A 14,715-nucleotide genomic window follows, 5' to 3' on the forward strand; every position below is an offset into this window, starting at 1 on the left:
GGGGTGGGAAGAGCTCCTTGTGGTGGTAATAGTAACCTAGGTCCTGATTCATAGTCCACTGGAGTCACTGCCTTGAATGGGCAGAGGGCCTTATGGTTCTCTTAAGAGTCCAATCCAGCCTTGCTCAGAAGGAACATTACTGCAACATGGAACCAGGGAACGTTGGCAGCAATAGAGAACGACAGAAAATCCAGAGGGGTTAAAAGCATATAAAGCCAAATCCTGCTTAGTCTGCTCACTTGAGTAACCCCTTTGGCTTCAGTTAGATTGCTGATATGAGTAAGATGTGCAGGGTTTGGCCTAAGACATGCATCTGTACCGTGCTTTACTGTCATTAATGTTCTGAAAAAGTATCTGGTGGTTTAATTTTAATTGTGTGCTATTTTTATATCACACTGAAACCTTCTTATTGTTTCAGGAGCCCTTGTTTGCTGCCCGAGTTGTTTATGACCTTCTATTTTATTTCATCGTCATAATTATTGTTCTGAACCTCATCTTTGGAGTCATCATTGATACATTTGCTGACCTTAGGAGTGAAAAACAGAAGAAAGAGGAAATCTTAAAGACGACCTGTTTTATTTGTGGTAGGTGCTATTGAGCTACAGAGGCATTTGGTGGGGAAAGCAATAAAACAGAATACGGCTCCATAAATGAGAGTGAGTCTGAAGGGCAGTCATCCCTTGAAAAGTAACTGTAAAAATAATGAACTGGGATTCTACATTTTTTCCTTCCTGGCAGCAGTTTATAAGTCAAAAGATGACTTTTCTAACAACTGGCTCTGTGAGTTCCACTTGGGATCTGAGAGTCAAGCTGTATTCATCCCACAGTTTGCACCGTCACCAATAATGAAGGCTCTGCAGTTGGAGCACAGCTGTTGATTTTGTTGAATAGCTAAGCAGATAAAAATACAACATGTTCTTCTGTAGCAGTACAGGCTCCGCAACGTTAATTGTAGCACAGCCTGTCCACCTGGTAAGGAGAGGTGCCTCTGAAGAGACACAGGAGCAGATAAATTGAATAAGAGGTGTTATTACATAGAACTTTTCTGACTATGGTTCACCCTTGCTGGTGCAGAGAGATGCAAATCACGCCTCCCCACTCTAAGAAGAGACCCTATACCCACTGGAAGATTTCACTGGGGGGAAGCTTTAATCTCTGCTCAGGTCTCCATTGGAGAGCAGATTGGGGAAATTGTAACAGTTTAAATAATTCCATGCATCCGTGTCCTCCCTGGCCATGACACCCAGCCACAGTTTTTAAGCGATTGCACAAGTGGTTACAACGAACAGTTTTTCTCATGACTTGAGCCTCAATCCTGCAGAGACTTGCACACGTTTAACGTTAAGCACAAGCAGTCCCCCTGAAGCTTCAGCAGGGCTATTCATGTGCTTAAAACTAAGCATGTTCATAAATCTACGCAAGATCAGGGCCTATGTGGCAATACTACATGTTAACTTGCACAGCTCATATCTATAGTCTGGTTTTTGCAGGATCAGAGCCAAAGCTTGTAAAGCACTTTTTATAGTGCCTTCTATCCTGAGGTATATAAGCGTTAGATATTTAATTTATATTGTTGTTGTTAAGAGGGAATATCATGAAAGAATAAATATGGGGCTGAAATAATTTTGCCAGAAATGCTTTAGTGGCCAGAGGTCTTGCATAGCAGTCACTGTTTGTAATTATAGCTTTTAAATTAACATCCTTTCTGTGACATTTTTCAGAGTTTATTTTTACACTGGCAATGAAGATAAATGTTGATCAGGTGGAATATCACGTTATGTTTTGTCTCTTGCAGGACTAGAGAGAGACAAGTTTGACAATAAGACCGTTTCATTTGAGGAGCACATAAAGTCAGAACACAACATGTGGCATTATTTGTACTTTATCGTTCTGGTCAAAGTGAAAGACCCAACCGAATACACTGGTCCTGAAAGTTATGTGGCTCAAATGATTGTGGTGAGTCATGTGCGTGAGCTGTGCTTTATGCAGTTGAAAGATGTTCCTTGCAGATATAGCAGGGATGGGTTTTTTCCTTAACAATGAGAAGCTTTGATCTCTATTTTTAAAGACATTTTTATTTGTCTGCGATGGACTATAGCAAAGCCCAATCTCCATCATAATGAACAAGATAAAGACTACAGTCTTTACATTATCAGAGGGGTAGCCGTGTTAGTCTGTATCTGTAAAAGCAGCAAAGAGTCCTTGGCACCTTATAGACTAACAGACATTTTGGAGCATGAGCTTTCGTGGGTGAATACCCACTTCGTCAGATGCATGTCTTTACATTGGCTCTACTGCTCTGTGGGTTCCCCTCATTAGCCAAATCAGCCCAAAGAGCATGGATCAGAACATCTGCTACTGCTCCTTTGTCCAGGATCACTGGGCTGCTGTCCAGTAAAATAACCCCTGCTGAGTAACAGAATACAGGGTCAGCACTGAAAACTAGCTCTCTTTCTCCTACTGCTCCACTGAACTATTAAAAAGACCAAGAGGAGCTGCTGTGGTGATCAGAAAAGCTGGAGGATGTCTTTTGTGATGGCTGCACCAGTTTAGATTCCCAGGGAATTACATTCCTGCAGCTGCCTGGCAGCCTAGGGGGAGCCATTTGAGGGAGAGATGGCAATGTTGCCATGGCCACCCTCCCTCCAGAGGTTTCCACTGGGGAAAGTAGATTTCACTCATAGTCAGGAATCCAGAGCAGCCCCACCAGAGGTGGCTGTTCAAGAGAGATGCCAAATTGGCACAGCCCCTAGCTCTCCCTTCCAGATTTCCACTGTTGATGTCTTCCACTAGGATCTATGGTAGCAGAAGCTGATTTATGAATATGACCAAGGATTGGTATATTTATATCTCAGAAAAGGATGTAGGCAGAGTGTACCAGGCCCTGTGTGCATTTTTCATTCTCTAGAGCACCGTTTCTTCGGATGACTGGCTGATCTTTTATTGTTGTTCAAGCCTTTAATTAAATATATTGCTCATTCTCACTAGCTAACTTCACTTGCTATTTTAAGTACCTGCTTAATTTTAAATGTGAGAGTAGTTTCTTTGACTCAAGTGCTTAAAGTTAAGCAGGTGCTTAAGTGCCTTGCTGGAATGGAGTCTTATTGAATATGAGAAATGTAATGGTGTCCTGAGATGATACGGGCATGCATGGGGCAGGGACAGAAGAGCAGCCATGTATATAGGAATTTCAAATTGTCTGTGACATCCCCAGTCTCGACTATGAATGCTGCAAGGAAATATTGAATCTGCACTTTCCAATAGGGTGGAAAGAACAGAAAATCAGAGTAAAACTATGTGCGCTGCTGTATGTGGCAAATGCAGGGCCATTTGAACGTAGTGGCAGAAGCATTTAAAAGTTACCCTTTGATCTGTTTCCACTTTATCGCATTACAAGTCGATACTTAAAATCCATGGACTGATAAAATTACAGGTTAGAGAGTTCTCTCCTGTGCAGTTTCCCCTCTCCCCCTCCAACAATTTTTCGTTTTTAAACTTTGGACGTATGTTAAGTATTAATATTTATTCCAATGTGTGTATTGATATTCATAGTACATGTTAATCCTCTAATGCCAGCAGTCAGATTTTCCCAGAGCAATGCACTAATGTATTTTACATTAGCCCTAATGGCGGGTGCTCCAGAATCGCATCTCTAATATATTAACAAAGGCATCAAACTACCTTTTAACCTCAAGTGCTGAATTGATCAATTTGAAAATCCCACTCCTGTGCTGAGAAGCAGACGGCTTAGCTTGTGGAGGAGTCGGAGTTTGTCACGGGGGGGGGTGGTTTTGAATGGAGAAGTATTGTTTGTTTTTCATAGGGGTATTTAAAAGCAATCATGACTTCAGTATAATGAGGCTGTCTCATGCAAATGTCTATGTACTGCTGACAATGGGAGAGTGATAACTGTAGGCCATGATCTAGGAGAGAAAGGAGGTTGGAGGTGTTTAAACGAGAAGTGGTTGGAAGATGTTGGGAGGGAGGGCAATTTATTTCTCTCCATGTTTGTTTAAATTCAATTTCACTGGAAACTTTTTGGCCAGTTCCAGTTAAAATGTCAAGATCACAGCAAGAGCCACTGGAGTGGCTGCATAGGAGGGAAATACAAGGGCTGTTCAAATGGATATGCAGCATTGGAGGGAGAAGCTCTGTGCCTCAGCACCATCAAGTTGCCAGGCACCTAGTCCAGCTAATTCAGTTGGTGCTGAGGAACTGATCCATCACCCTCCTGGACCACGTCTCAGTTTTCCATTTACAAACAGTCAGATGGTGATTTTTTTGGACAGCTTCAGTAGCTGTGTAAAACAGAGAGGGATATGAACATAGTTATTAGCTGTGGAATGGGATGAACCAAAACCCTGAGTCCTCACACTGCTGAACTTTGAGAGATTATCTCCATACTTTGGGCCTCAGGCTGATCTCTAAATGTCTGAGACTCAGACCTTTGGGGTATCATTCAGTGAATGCTTAGGGTTAATGGAGCTCAGCTTCAAGTATCCTTCCTCCTCCCCCCACCTCCCAGCAGGTATGGAACAGCTAGGTATTATTTATTAATTTAAATAGCACTGGAAACATCGGTATTGCACAATCACTGGGGGAAATATACAACATTTCTAGCTGTGCTTGGACCAGAAAATATGATTGGTGTATCTTAATCTATGTGGTGACTGTCTTCCTTCTGTGTCAGTTGTCCAGTGCGCACTAGCTGTTGTGGGGTCTGGTTAGAGTACTGAGTATATACTTAGAAGTAAAGACCAGATGTGGTGGTGGTTTTTATAATTTGATGGTAAAAACTTTCACTAGGCTAAAGTTTGGCAAACATGATGTCAAGAAAGAAGGGAAGTGTTTTCCCAATTTCTTAGTTAAAATGATAAAGCTATAGCTTGTCTAGTGCTGTTTTATACTCCTGTTAACTTAAAGCACAGGTTTGTAAGGGCTGGTCTACACTACGGGGGGGAAATCGATCTTAGACACGCAACTTCAGCTACGTGAATAACATAGCTGAAGTCGAATATCTAAGATCGGATTACTCACCCGTCCTCACCGCACAGGATCGATGTCCGCGGCTCCCCCTGTCGATTCCGCAACTCCGTTGGGGTTGGTGGAGTTCCGGAATCGATATAAGCGTGCTCGGGGATCGATATATCGTGTCTAGATGAGACGCGATATATTGATCCCCAAGCAATCGATTTTAACCCACCGATACGGCGGGTAGCCTAAGACTACAAGTAATGCACATGAAGATTAAAGCTTACATTTTCAGTCCTTTGTGCATAAACTGCACCCCTAAACTTGGACCCACATTTTGGGACCTGCAAATAAAGTGGATGCAAAAGTTTGCTGCAGTAGCCATTGCATTCATTCCTAGCAAATCAGGTAGATGTGAATTAAGCCACTCCATAGTTGTGGGATTAAACAAATGCAGACAAATTGTGCCCACAAAGTGGGAGACTAAACTTTCTAAAGCTAGCCCTGAAAGTTGTGTTCTGCAGCTGCACTGGCCACCCTTTGTAGCAAGTCGCATAATGGTTTTTACCAACTTCTCACTACGTCATAATATAATTAGATGGTATAATTATGTAGTTATTGCTCATTTACACAAATTATGTAATGAATGTTGTTAGTGTAATTAGATAATTCCACAATCAGCTAAATACTGTGCTGGAGACACTCAAAAGCACAGGCAAGGAATGTTGGATTAGGCCACCCACCTAAAGTAAGGGAATCCACAGTGAAAGATTGTAAGCCCTATCCTGCTCTCCTGGAAGCCAGTGGGAGTTTAGGCTCCTTGTAATGGAATACTGCTGTAAAATATCCCATTGCAGCTTGGTGTTCATTCTCCTAATTCTTATCAAGGACTTAATACCATTATGATTTTCTCCCCAGGCTAGTGCTTTGACACTACCGTTGCCAGAAGTGCAAAGCTATATGTAATATAAAAGCCAATGAAAAATAAGAAAGCAAATTTTGGGGAGTTCTCAGAACAAGTCACATCAAACATACTACATATCCTTCTACAAAAGCCCTGTCTCCCCTGTCTTTAAGGTTGAGTTATAGTACTATCACCTCCTCTGAGTAGGTGTTAGCTGAGCAGTGGCAACGTACTCCTGTTAGGCATGCAGCAATTCTCCAAAAAGGGCTGTAGTTTTAAAGTTTAATGCGCAGACACCCACTCTGTATCGTTAGATGAGGTATGATACAGAGCTACCAACCAGTGCTGTAAACCTATAGGCAAGGTGAAACAAGGACCCAAAATGCGTCATGACTACAGTTTACTGTTTTGTTAATTTCAACACCTTAAATGTTGTGTTTATTGGTCAAAGCTGCCCAACAAGATATTAAGATTTGTATTGGTTTTGGATGGGAAAGTGTCTCCCCCCCCCGAAATGATGAGGCAAAAATGGCAAATACCAACATTTTATGATTTACTAACATAAAATGTTTTCCCATTAAGAATAGCCAATTGTCAAAAAGCATCTCAACAGTCAGTCATTTTCCTCACACTGCAGGTTGTGTAGCAGTAGATTCATAGATTCTAGGGTCAGAAGGGACCAATGTGATCATCTAGTCTGACCCCCGGCACAAAGCAGGCCACAGAACCCTACCCATCCACTTCTATAACAAACCTCTAACCTATGTGTGAGTTATTGAAGTCTTCAAATTGTGGTCTGAAGACCTCAAGCTGCAGAGAATCCACCAGCAAGTGACCCATGCCCCACACTGCAGGGGAAGGCGAAAAACCTCCAGGGCCTCTGCCAATCTGCCCTGGAGGAAAATTCCTTCCCGACCCCAAATATGGCGATCAGCTAAACCCTGAGCATGTTGGCAAGACTCACCAGCCAGCACTCAGGAAAGAATTCTCTGCAGTAACTCAGATCCCATCCCATCACCAACCACTGGGCATACTTATCTGGCGATAATCAAAGATCAGTTGCCAAAATTAGGCTCTCCCATCATACCATCCCTTCCATAAAAACTTATCAAGCTTAATCTTAAAGCCAGATATGTCTTTTGCCCCCACTACTCCCCTTGGAAGGCTGTTCCAGAACTTCACTCCTCTAATGGTTAGAAACCTTCGTCTAATTTCAAATCTAAACTTCCTAGTGTCCAGTTTATACCCATTTGTTCTTGTGTCTACACTGGTACTAAGCTTAAATAATTCCTCTCCCTCCCTAATATTAATCCCTCTGATATATTTATAAAGAGCAAACATACCCCCCCTCAGCCTTCTTTTGGCTAGACTAAACAAGCCAAGCCCTTTGAGTCTCCTTTCATATGACAGGTTTTCCATTCCTCGGATCATCCTAATAGCCCGTCTCTGAACCTGTTCCAGTTTGAATTCATCCTTCTTAAACATGGGAGACCAGAACTGCACACAGTATTCCAGGTGGGGTCTCACCAGCGCCTTATATAACGGTACTAACACCTCCTTATCTTTGCTGGAAATACCTCGCCTAATGCATCCTAAAACCGCATTAGCTTTTTTAACGGCCATATCACATTGGCAGCTCATAGTCATCCTGTGATCTACCAATACCCCAAGGTCCTTCTCCTCTTCTGTTGCTTCCAACTGATGCCTCCCCAATCTATATCTAAAGTTATTATTAATCCCTAAGTGCATGACCTTGCACTTTTCACTATTACATTTCATCCTATTACTATTACTCCAGTTTACAAGGTCGTCCAGATCTTCCTGTATGATATCCCGGTCCTTCTCCATGTTAGCAATACCCCCCAACTTCATGTCATCCGCAAACTTTATTAGCACATTCCTGCTTTTTGTGCCAAGGTCAGTAATAAAAAGGTTAAATAAGATTGGTCACAGAACCGATCCTTGAGGAACTCCACTAGTAACCTCCTTCCAGCCTGACAGGTCACCCTTCAGTATGACCCGTTGTAGTCTCCCCTTTAACCAGTTCCTTATCCACCTTTCAATTCTCATATTGATCCCCATCTTTTCCAATTTGACTAATAATTCCGCATGTGGAACCGTGTCAAATGCCTTACTGAAATCTAGGTAAATTAGGTCTACCGCATTTCCTTTGTCTAAATAGTCTGTCAGCTTCTCAAAGAAGGAGATCAGGTTGGTTTGGCACGATCTACCTTTAGTAAAACCATGTTGTACTTTGTCCCAATTACCATTGACCTCAATGTCCTTAACTACTTTCTCCTTCAAAATTTTTTTCCAAGACCTTACATACTACAGATGTCAAACTAACAGGCCTATAGTTACTCGGATCACTCTTTCCCCCTTTCTTAAAGATAGGAACTATGTTAGCAATTCTCCAGTCGTATGGTACAACCCCGGAGTTTACTGATTCATTAAAAATTTCTCGCTAACGGGCTTGCAATTTCATGCGCCAAGCAATTTCATGTAGATTGCATGTCTGTAGTTTGTACAGCATAGGGGATAGATAATGTGAATTCCTACTGTAATACTTCTCCACCTGTAAGCTTTTTCTATATACAATGTAGCTAAAACCTAGTTTGTAATTGCCTATGCATGCACGCACTACTAGCCTTTGGAATATTCTAGAAACCAGCCTTTTATTTCACTGACACTTGTGTACTGGTCAATGTTAGCAATAACAATACTCACCTTCATATTATGAATATGCAAAAGCTATGAGAGAAGGAAGTGGCCTGATATGTAGTGAAGACAAAGTCACACCTCTGCCCTGAAGAGGGTTGAAGAGCATGTTAAAGCTCTTATCAACGCAGGGTTAAATTAGTTTGTCACATTATCACATTCAGGTGTGCTTATCAACATATCTAGTGGCTTGCATGTAGCAGCAGATTGAGAGGTGTACTTGATTGTGACGGAACATGGTGCTGCTTCAGTCCAGTCAAGAAATCTGGCATCAAAGAATATTTGCTGACATGGCCAAGATGACCAAATTGAAGCCTGGCAAGAAAGGGACAATCACAGGAGCTATCATTCCAGAAATTTTCTACAGAGCCCTTTCTTTATCAAGATGCAGAGGTGATATTTCAATGGCAGTTGTTCTTAGTTAACCAATAGGACTTGTGTCTGTACCTCTCCTCCATACTTAAGGGATAATGAGATGCACAAGTTGAATTAGGGCATCAACTGGAAGAATCCGTGAGCAGTGTACAGCAGAGATGCCATGGGCTGGAGACAAATTTCACACATTCAGTGAATTGACTGCTGAGTACTTGAGGCAGGTCCTGTAAGGATTTGACAAAGATAATTTTGTAATCAGCCTCTTTGACAGATGTGAAAACTGCAGAAAGACAGTGCTGAATCTAAGGTTGGATGCAAGAAATAATCAGCTGATTGGTAGATGCCCTGTGCCTCCATGGGAAAAGCTTCTAAATGTGGCATCCAACAAGTAATCACTTATAAAATTCTTCTGTGAATATTTCATTCAAAAATGCATCTGAGTGTAGGAGCACAGCCAGAACAGACTCCAGCTTGCTAGAGGTTTTGCCAGTGGTGAAGTAGCTCAAGACTTCTACAGAACTCATGAGCAAGCAGACAAAGATACAGCATGCAGAAAAATGTGCCACTATGGCTTTTGGTGTCAAAAGGAACCATAATAATTAGATCATCTAAGATAGATATTTTGATCCTTGCTGTTCACTACTTCCCAAAAATGGAACACCCAACCCATGGATTAAAAACAGATACCATACCAGCACAATGGACAAGTCCCACTCTGTACCTGTGCATGCAGTTTGCGATGCACTCACTCCTGACTTTTGCAACATAGTTTGTGCTGTATGTGCATTAACAGGATGTGTCTGTCTCATCCCTGTTTGATGTCAAAAGAGAAGAAGCTTACCACTTCACTCTCTTCCAACTTAACAAGATCTCTGACAGACAAGTCACTATTTCTGCAGCAAGGAATGTGGTAGCAGTGCTGTGTTAGAGTGAGACACACTGCTTGAGCCTCAGTTTAGCCATTAAAAAAGTACAAGTCACCAGCCCAAGTCCCTCCCATGTGAGGTCAGTTTGGAAGAACATGTCAAAAGAGCATCTTGGCAAACAAAGAATTGGATGTCTTTGCACATAGGAGAAGCTAGATAGTGGATCACCATTGCAGCATGGATGGAAAAATGTTGATGAACCATTTCCTGTATTCTTCAAGGGCCCAATGGCATCTGAGCTTCTGCAAGATAAGACGGTTACTCACCTTTGTAACTGTTGTTCTTCGAGATGTGTTGCTCACATCCATTCCAGGTAGGTGTGCGCGCCGCGCATGCACGTTCGTCGGAAACTTTTTACCCTAGCAACTCCAGTGGGCTGGCAGGTCGCCCCCTGGAGTGGCGCCGCCATGGCGCTCGATATATACCCTTGCCGGCCCACTCGCTCCTCAGTTCCTTCTTGCCGGCTACTCCAACAGTGGGGAAGGAGGGCGGGTGTGGAATGGATGTGAGCAACACATCTCGAAGAACAACAGTTACAAAGGTGAGTAACCGTCTTTTCTTCTTCGAGTGATTGCTCACATCCATTCCAGGTAGGTGAATCCCAAGCCATACCTAGGCGGTGGGGTCGGAGTGAGAAGTCGCGGCATGGAGCACTGCAGATCCGAAGGCCGCGTCCTCTCTTGACTGCTGGACCAGAGCGTAGTGGGAAGCAAAGGTGTGGACCGATGACCAGGTCGCTGCCCGACAGATTTCCTGGATGGGCACACGGGCGAGGAAAGCCAGCGACGACGCCTGCGCCCTGGTAGAATGCGCAGTCACACGGCCCGTAGGGACGTGGGCCAAGTCATAGCAGGTCCTGATACAGGACGTTACCCATGATGATAACCTCTGGGAGGAGATAGGAAGCCCCTTCATGCGGTCCGCTACTGCCACGAAAAGCTGGGGGGATTTGCGGAACGGTTTGGTTCTCTCCACATAGAACGCGAGAGCCCTACAGACATCAAGCGAGTGGAGCTGCTGCTCCCTGCCTGAAGAGTGAGGTTTTGGGGAAAAAACCGGAAGGAATCTCTCTTGGTTGATGTGAAAGGTCGAGACTACCTTGGGGAGAAAGGCAGGGTGTGGCCTCAGCTGCACCGTATCTTTGTGGAAGACTGTATACGGGGGGTCTACCACAAGAGCCCAGAGTTCCGACACCCGCCTAGCTGAGGTGATAGCTACTAGAAAGGCAGTCTTCCAAGAGAGATAGAGTAGGGAGCAAGTAGCTAACGGCTCAAAGGGGGGCCCCATGAGCCGAGACAACACTAGGTTAAGATCCCAGGTTGGAGCGGGGAGTCGGACGTTAGGGTATAAACGTTCCAGCCCCTTCAAGAATCTAGACACCGTCGGGTGAGAAAAAACGGAGCGGCCATCCCCACCAGGGTGAAAGGTGGAGATAGCTGCCAGGTGGACCCACAACGACGATATCGCCAGACCCTGTTGTTTAAGGGACCAAACATAGTCTAAGATATTGGCCACCGAAACTTCCATAGGGCGGAGACCTTTCTCCACGCACCAACAGGAGAAACGCTTCCACTTGGCCGAGTATGTCGCTCTAGTGGAAGGCTTCCTGCTGCCCAAAAGTACCTCCCGTACCGGGGTGGAGCAGCGCAGTTCAGAACCGGTCAGCCACGCAGGAACCACGCCGCTAGGTGCAGCGACTGCAGGTCCGGGTGACAGAGAGTCCCGTGTTCCTGGGTAATCAGGTCCAGGTGAAGGGGCAGGGGAACTGGGTCGGCTATGGCCAGGTCCAGCAGCATGGGGTACCAATGTTGCCTGGGCCACACCGGGGCTACCATGATCACGCGAGCCCTGTCCCTTTGCACCTTCAGAAGGACCCTGTGGACCAGTGGGAATGGGGGAAACGCGTAGTACAAGTGGGTCGTCCACGGAATAAGGAAGGCATCCGCTATAGACCCGGGCTCCCGGCCCTGAAAGGAGCAGAACGCCTGGCACTTCTTGTTCCCCCGGACGCGAAGAGGTCCACACGGGGATAACCCCACCTCTGGAAGATTGAGAGGGCGACGTCCGGGCGAAGGGACCACTCGTGTGATAGGAAGGATCTGCTCAGGCGATCCGCCAGCGTGTTCCGTACTCCGGGGAGGAAGGAAGCCGTGAGGTGAATGGAGTGGGCTACACAAAAGTCCCAGAGTCGCATCGCCTCATGACATAGGGGAGAGGATCTGGTGCCGCCCTGCTTGTTGATATAGTACATGGTCGTCGTGTTGTCGGTAAACACTGCGACACAACGACCTTGAAGCTGGTGACAGAACGTTTGACAAGCAAGGCGGACCACTCTCAACTCCCGCATGTTGATGTGCATCTTCACCTCCTGCGGGGACCACAGGCCCTGTGTTCTCAGGGTTCCCAGGTGGGCCCCCCAGCCGAGATCTGAGGCATCCGTTGTCAGGGACACCGAGGGCTGAGGTGGGTGGAAAGGGAGCCCTGCACACACTACGGACTGGTCTAGCCACCAGCCGAGAGAATCTAACACCCCCTGGGGGATTGTGATCAGCATGTCTAGCGGCTGCCTTGCCGGCCGGTAATGTTCGATGAGCCACAACTGGAGGGGCCTCATGCGGAGCCGAGCGTAACCGGTCACAAATGTGCATGCTGCCATGTGGCCTAACAGGGTTAGACATGTCCGTACTGATGTCAAGGGGGCTGTCCGCAATCGCTGAACTATCGCCGACAATGCCTGGAACCTTGGTAACGGCAGAATAGCCCTGGCCACGGTGGAGTCCAGGACGGCCCCGATGAACTCCACCCTCTGCGTGGGGATCAGGGTGGACTTGTCCATGTTGATCATGAGGCCCAAGGTAGCAAACAGGCCGGTGATCACGCGGACGTGGCTGCAAACCTGTAGTTCCGACGTGCCCCGAATTAACCAATCGTCTAGGTAAGGGAACACATGGATACGACTGCGCCGAAGATGTGCCACAACGACTGCCAAGCATTTTGTAAATACCCTCGGGGCCGTAGAAAGGCCAAATGGGAGGACTGCAAATTGGTAGTGAAGGGGGCCCACCACGAATCGAAGGAAACGTCTGTGGTGTGGCCAAATGGCGATGTGAAAATAAGCGTCCTGCATGTCGAGGGTGGCGTACCAGTCTCCCGGATCCAGGGATGGGATAATGGTCCCCAGGGATACCATGCGGAACTTCAACTTCACCAGGTATTTGTTGAGCTCTCGCAGGTCGAGGATAGGCCTGAGGCCTCCCTTGGCCTTGGGGATCAGAAAGTAGCGGGAATAAACCCCCTTGCCTTTCTCGTTTTCCGGAACCGCCTCTATAGCTCCTTTGTTGAGGAGCGTCTGTACCTCCTGTCGAAGGAATTGCTCGTGAGAGGGGTCCCTGAAGAGGGACGAGGAAGGGGGGCGGGAAGGAGGAAACGATATAAACTGCAGGTGGTATCCCGTCTGCACCGTACGCAAGACCCAGCGGTCCGATGTTATTTGGGTCCACGCCGGAAGGAAAAACGAAAGGCGGTTGGAAAACGGGGGGGGAAGGATCCATGGAGGAAACTGTTACTGCGCCCCCGGGCGCACCTTCAAAACGAAGGCTTGGGTCCAGGCGGGGGCTTAGAGGAGCTTTGATTCTGCCCCCCTTGGTTCCCCGAATGCCTACGCCTTCCATTCCTGCCACGGCGCCTATTGAGGTCCTGCCGTTGGCGGAACTGGGGGTATGGCCTGCGCTGCTGCTGCTGCTGTGGCCGGAAGGGTCTGCGCTGCGTTCCCGGCGTGTGCATCCGTAGGGAGCGCATAATGACCCGATTGTCTTTGAGACTCTTAAGTCTGGGGTCTGTCTTTTCCGAAAACAGGCCCTGGCCTTCGAACGGGAGGTCCTGGATGGTATGTTGGAGCTCCGGTGGAAGGCCAGACACCTGCAGCCAGGAGATACGGCGCATCGTTACCCCCGAGGCGAGGGTGCGGGCAGCCGAGTCTGCAGCGTCTAAAGAAGCTTGCAACGAGGTTCGTGCAACCTTCTTGCCCTCGTCCAGAATGGCCGCAAATTCTTGGCGGGCGTCTTGTGGCAGCAGCTCTTTGAATTTGTCCGCTACCACCCATGAGTTAAACGCGTATCTGCTGAGCAGGGCTTGTTGGTTCGAAACCCTGTGCTGCAGGGCCCCAGCCGAGTAGACTTTGCATCCAAGGAGGTCCATTCGTCTGGCCTCCTTGGATTTGGGGGCTGGAGCTTCCTGCCCATGACGCTCCCTGTCGTTCACCGACTGCACCACCAGGGAACACGGTGTCGGGTGGACGTGGAGGTACTTGTAGCGTTTGGAGGGGGCCATGTACTTCCTCTCGACGCCCCTCGCCGTAGGGGGGATGGAGGCCGGTGACTGCCAGATTGTATTGGCGTTGGCCTGGATCGTCCTAATGAAGGGTAGGGCGACCCTGGTGGGAGCATCAGACGAGAGGATGGTGACAATCGGGTCCTCGATCTCAGAGACCTCCTCGGCTTGTAGGCTCAGATTCTGAGCTACTCGCCTAAGGAGGTCTTGGTGCGCCCTGAGATCCAGCGGGGGAGGGCTACTGGAGGAGGTGCCAGCCACCGCTTCATCAGGGGAGGAGGATGAGGAGACCCCCGGCAAGAAAGTGTACAATGGGGGGTCTCCCTCGGCCCTCGCCTCTGTCTCAGGAGCCAGAGTGGAGTCTTGCTGCTTGGATCCTTCCTCTCCATCCGGGGAGGGAGGGGGGCGAGACAACGAAGCTTCCGGCACCCTGTGCTCCGCCATCGCAGGCCTAGCAGGAAGCTGTTGGGGGCCCTGGGCTTGATGGTATGC

At 47.1% G+C, this 14,715-nt stretch overlaps 1 protein-coding gene across 1 annotated transcript in view; it reads left to right on the plus strand.

Annotated features, from left to right (window-relative positions):
• The window catches only part of ITPR2 (inositol 1,4,5-trisphosphate receptor type 2), a 374,378-nt gene that overhangs the window by 333,892 nt on the left and 25,771 nt on the right, over positions 1 to 14,715 (plus strand). Inside the window, exons 54-55 of the mRNA XM_030540942.1 lie at positions 419 to 584; positions 1,796 to 1,956. Coding sequence (XP_030396802.1) covers positions 419 to 584; positions 1,796 to 1,956 — 327 coding nt within the window. The remainder of the gene's footprint in view (positions 1 to 418; positions 585 to 1,795; positions 1,957 to 14,715) is intronic.

Source organism: Gopherus evgoodei, chromosome 1 (genome assembly GCF_007399415.2).
Source record: "Gopherus evgoodei ecotype Sinaloan lineage chromosome 1, rGopEvg1_v1.p, whole genome shotgun sequence".
NCBI lineage: Eukaryota > Metazoa > Chordata > Testudines > Testudinidae > Gopherus > Gopherus evgoodei.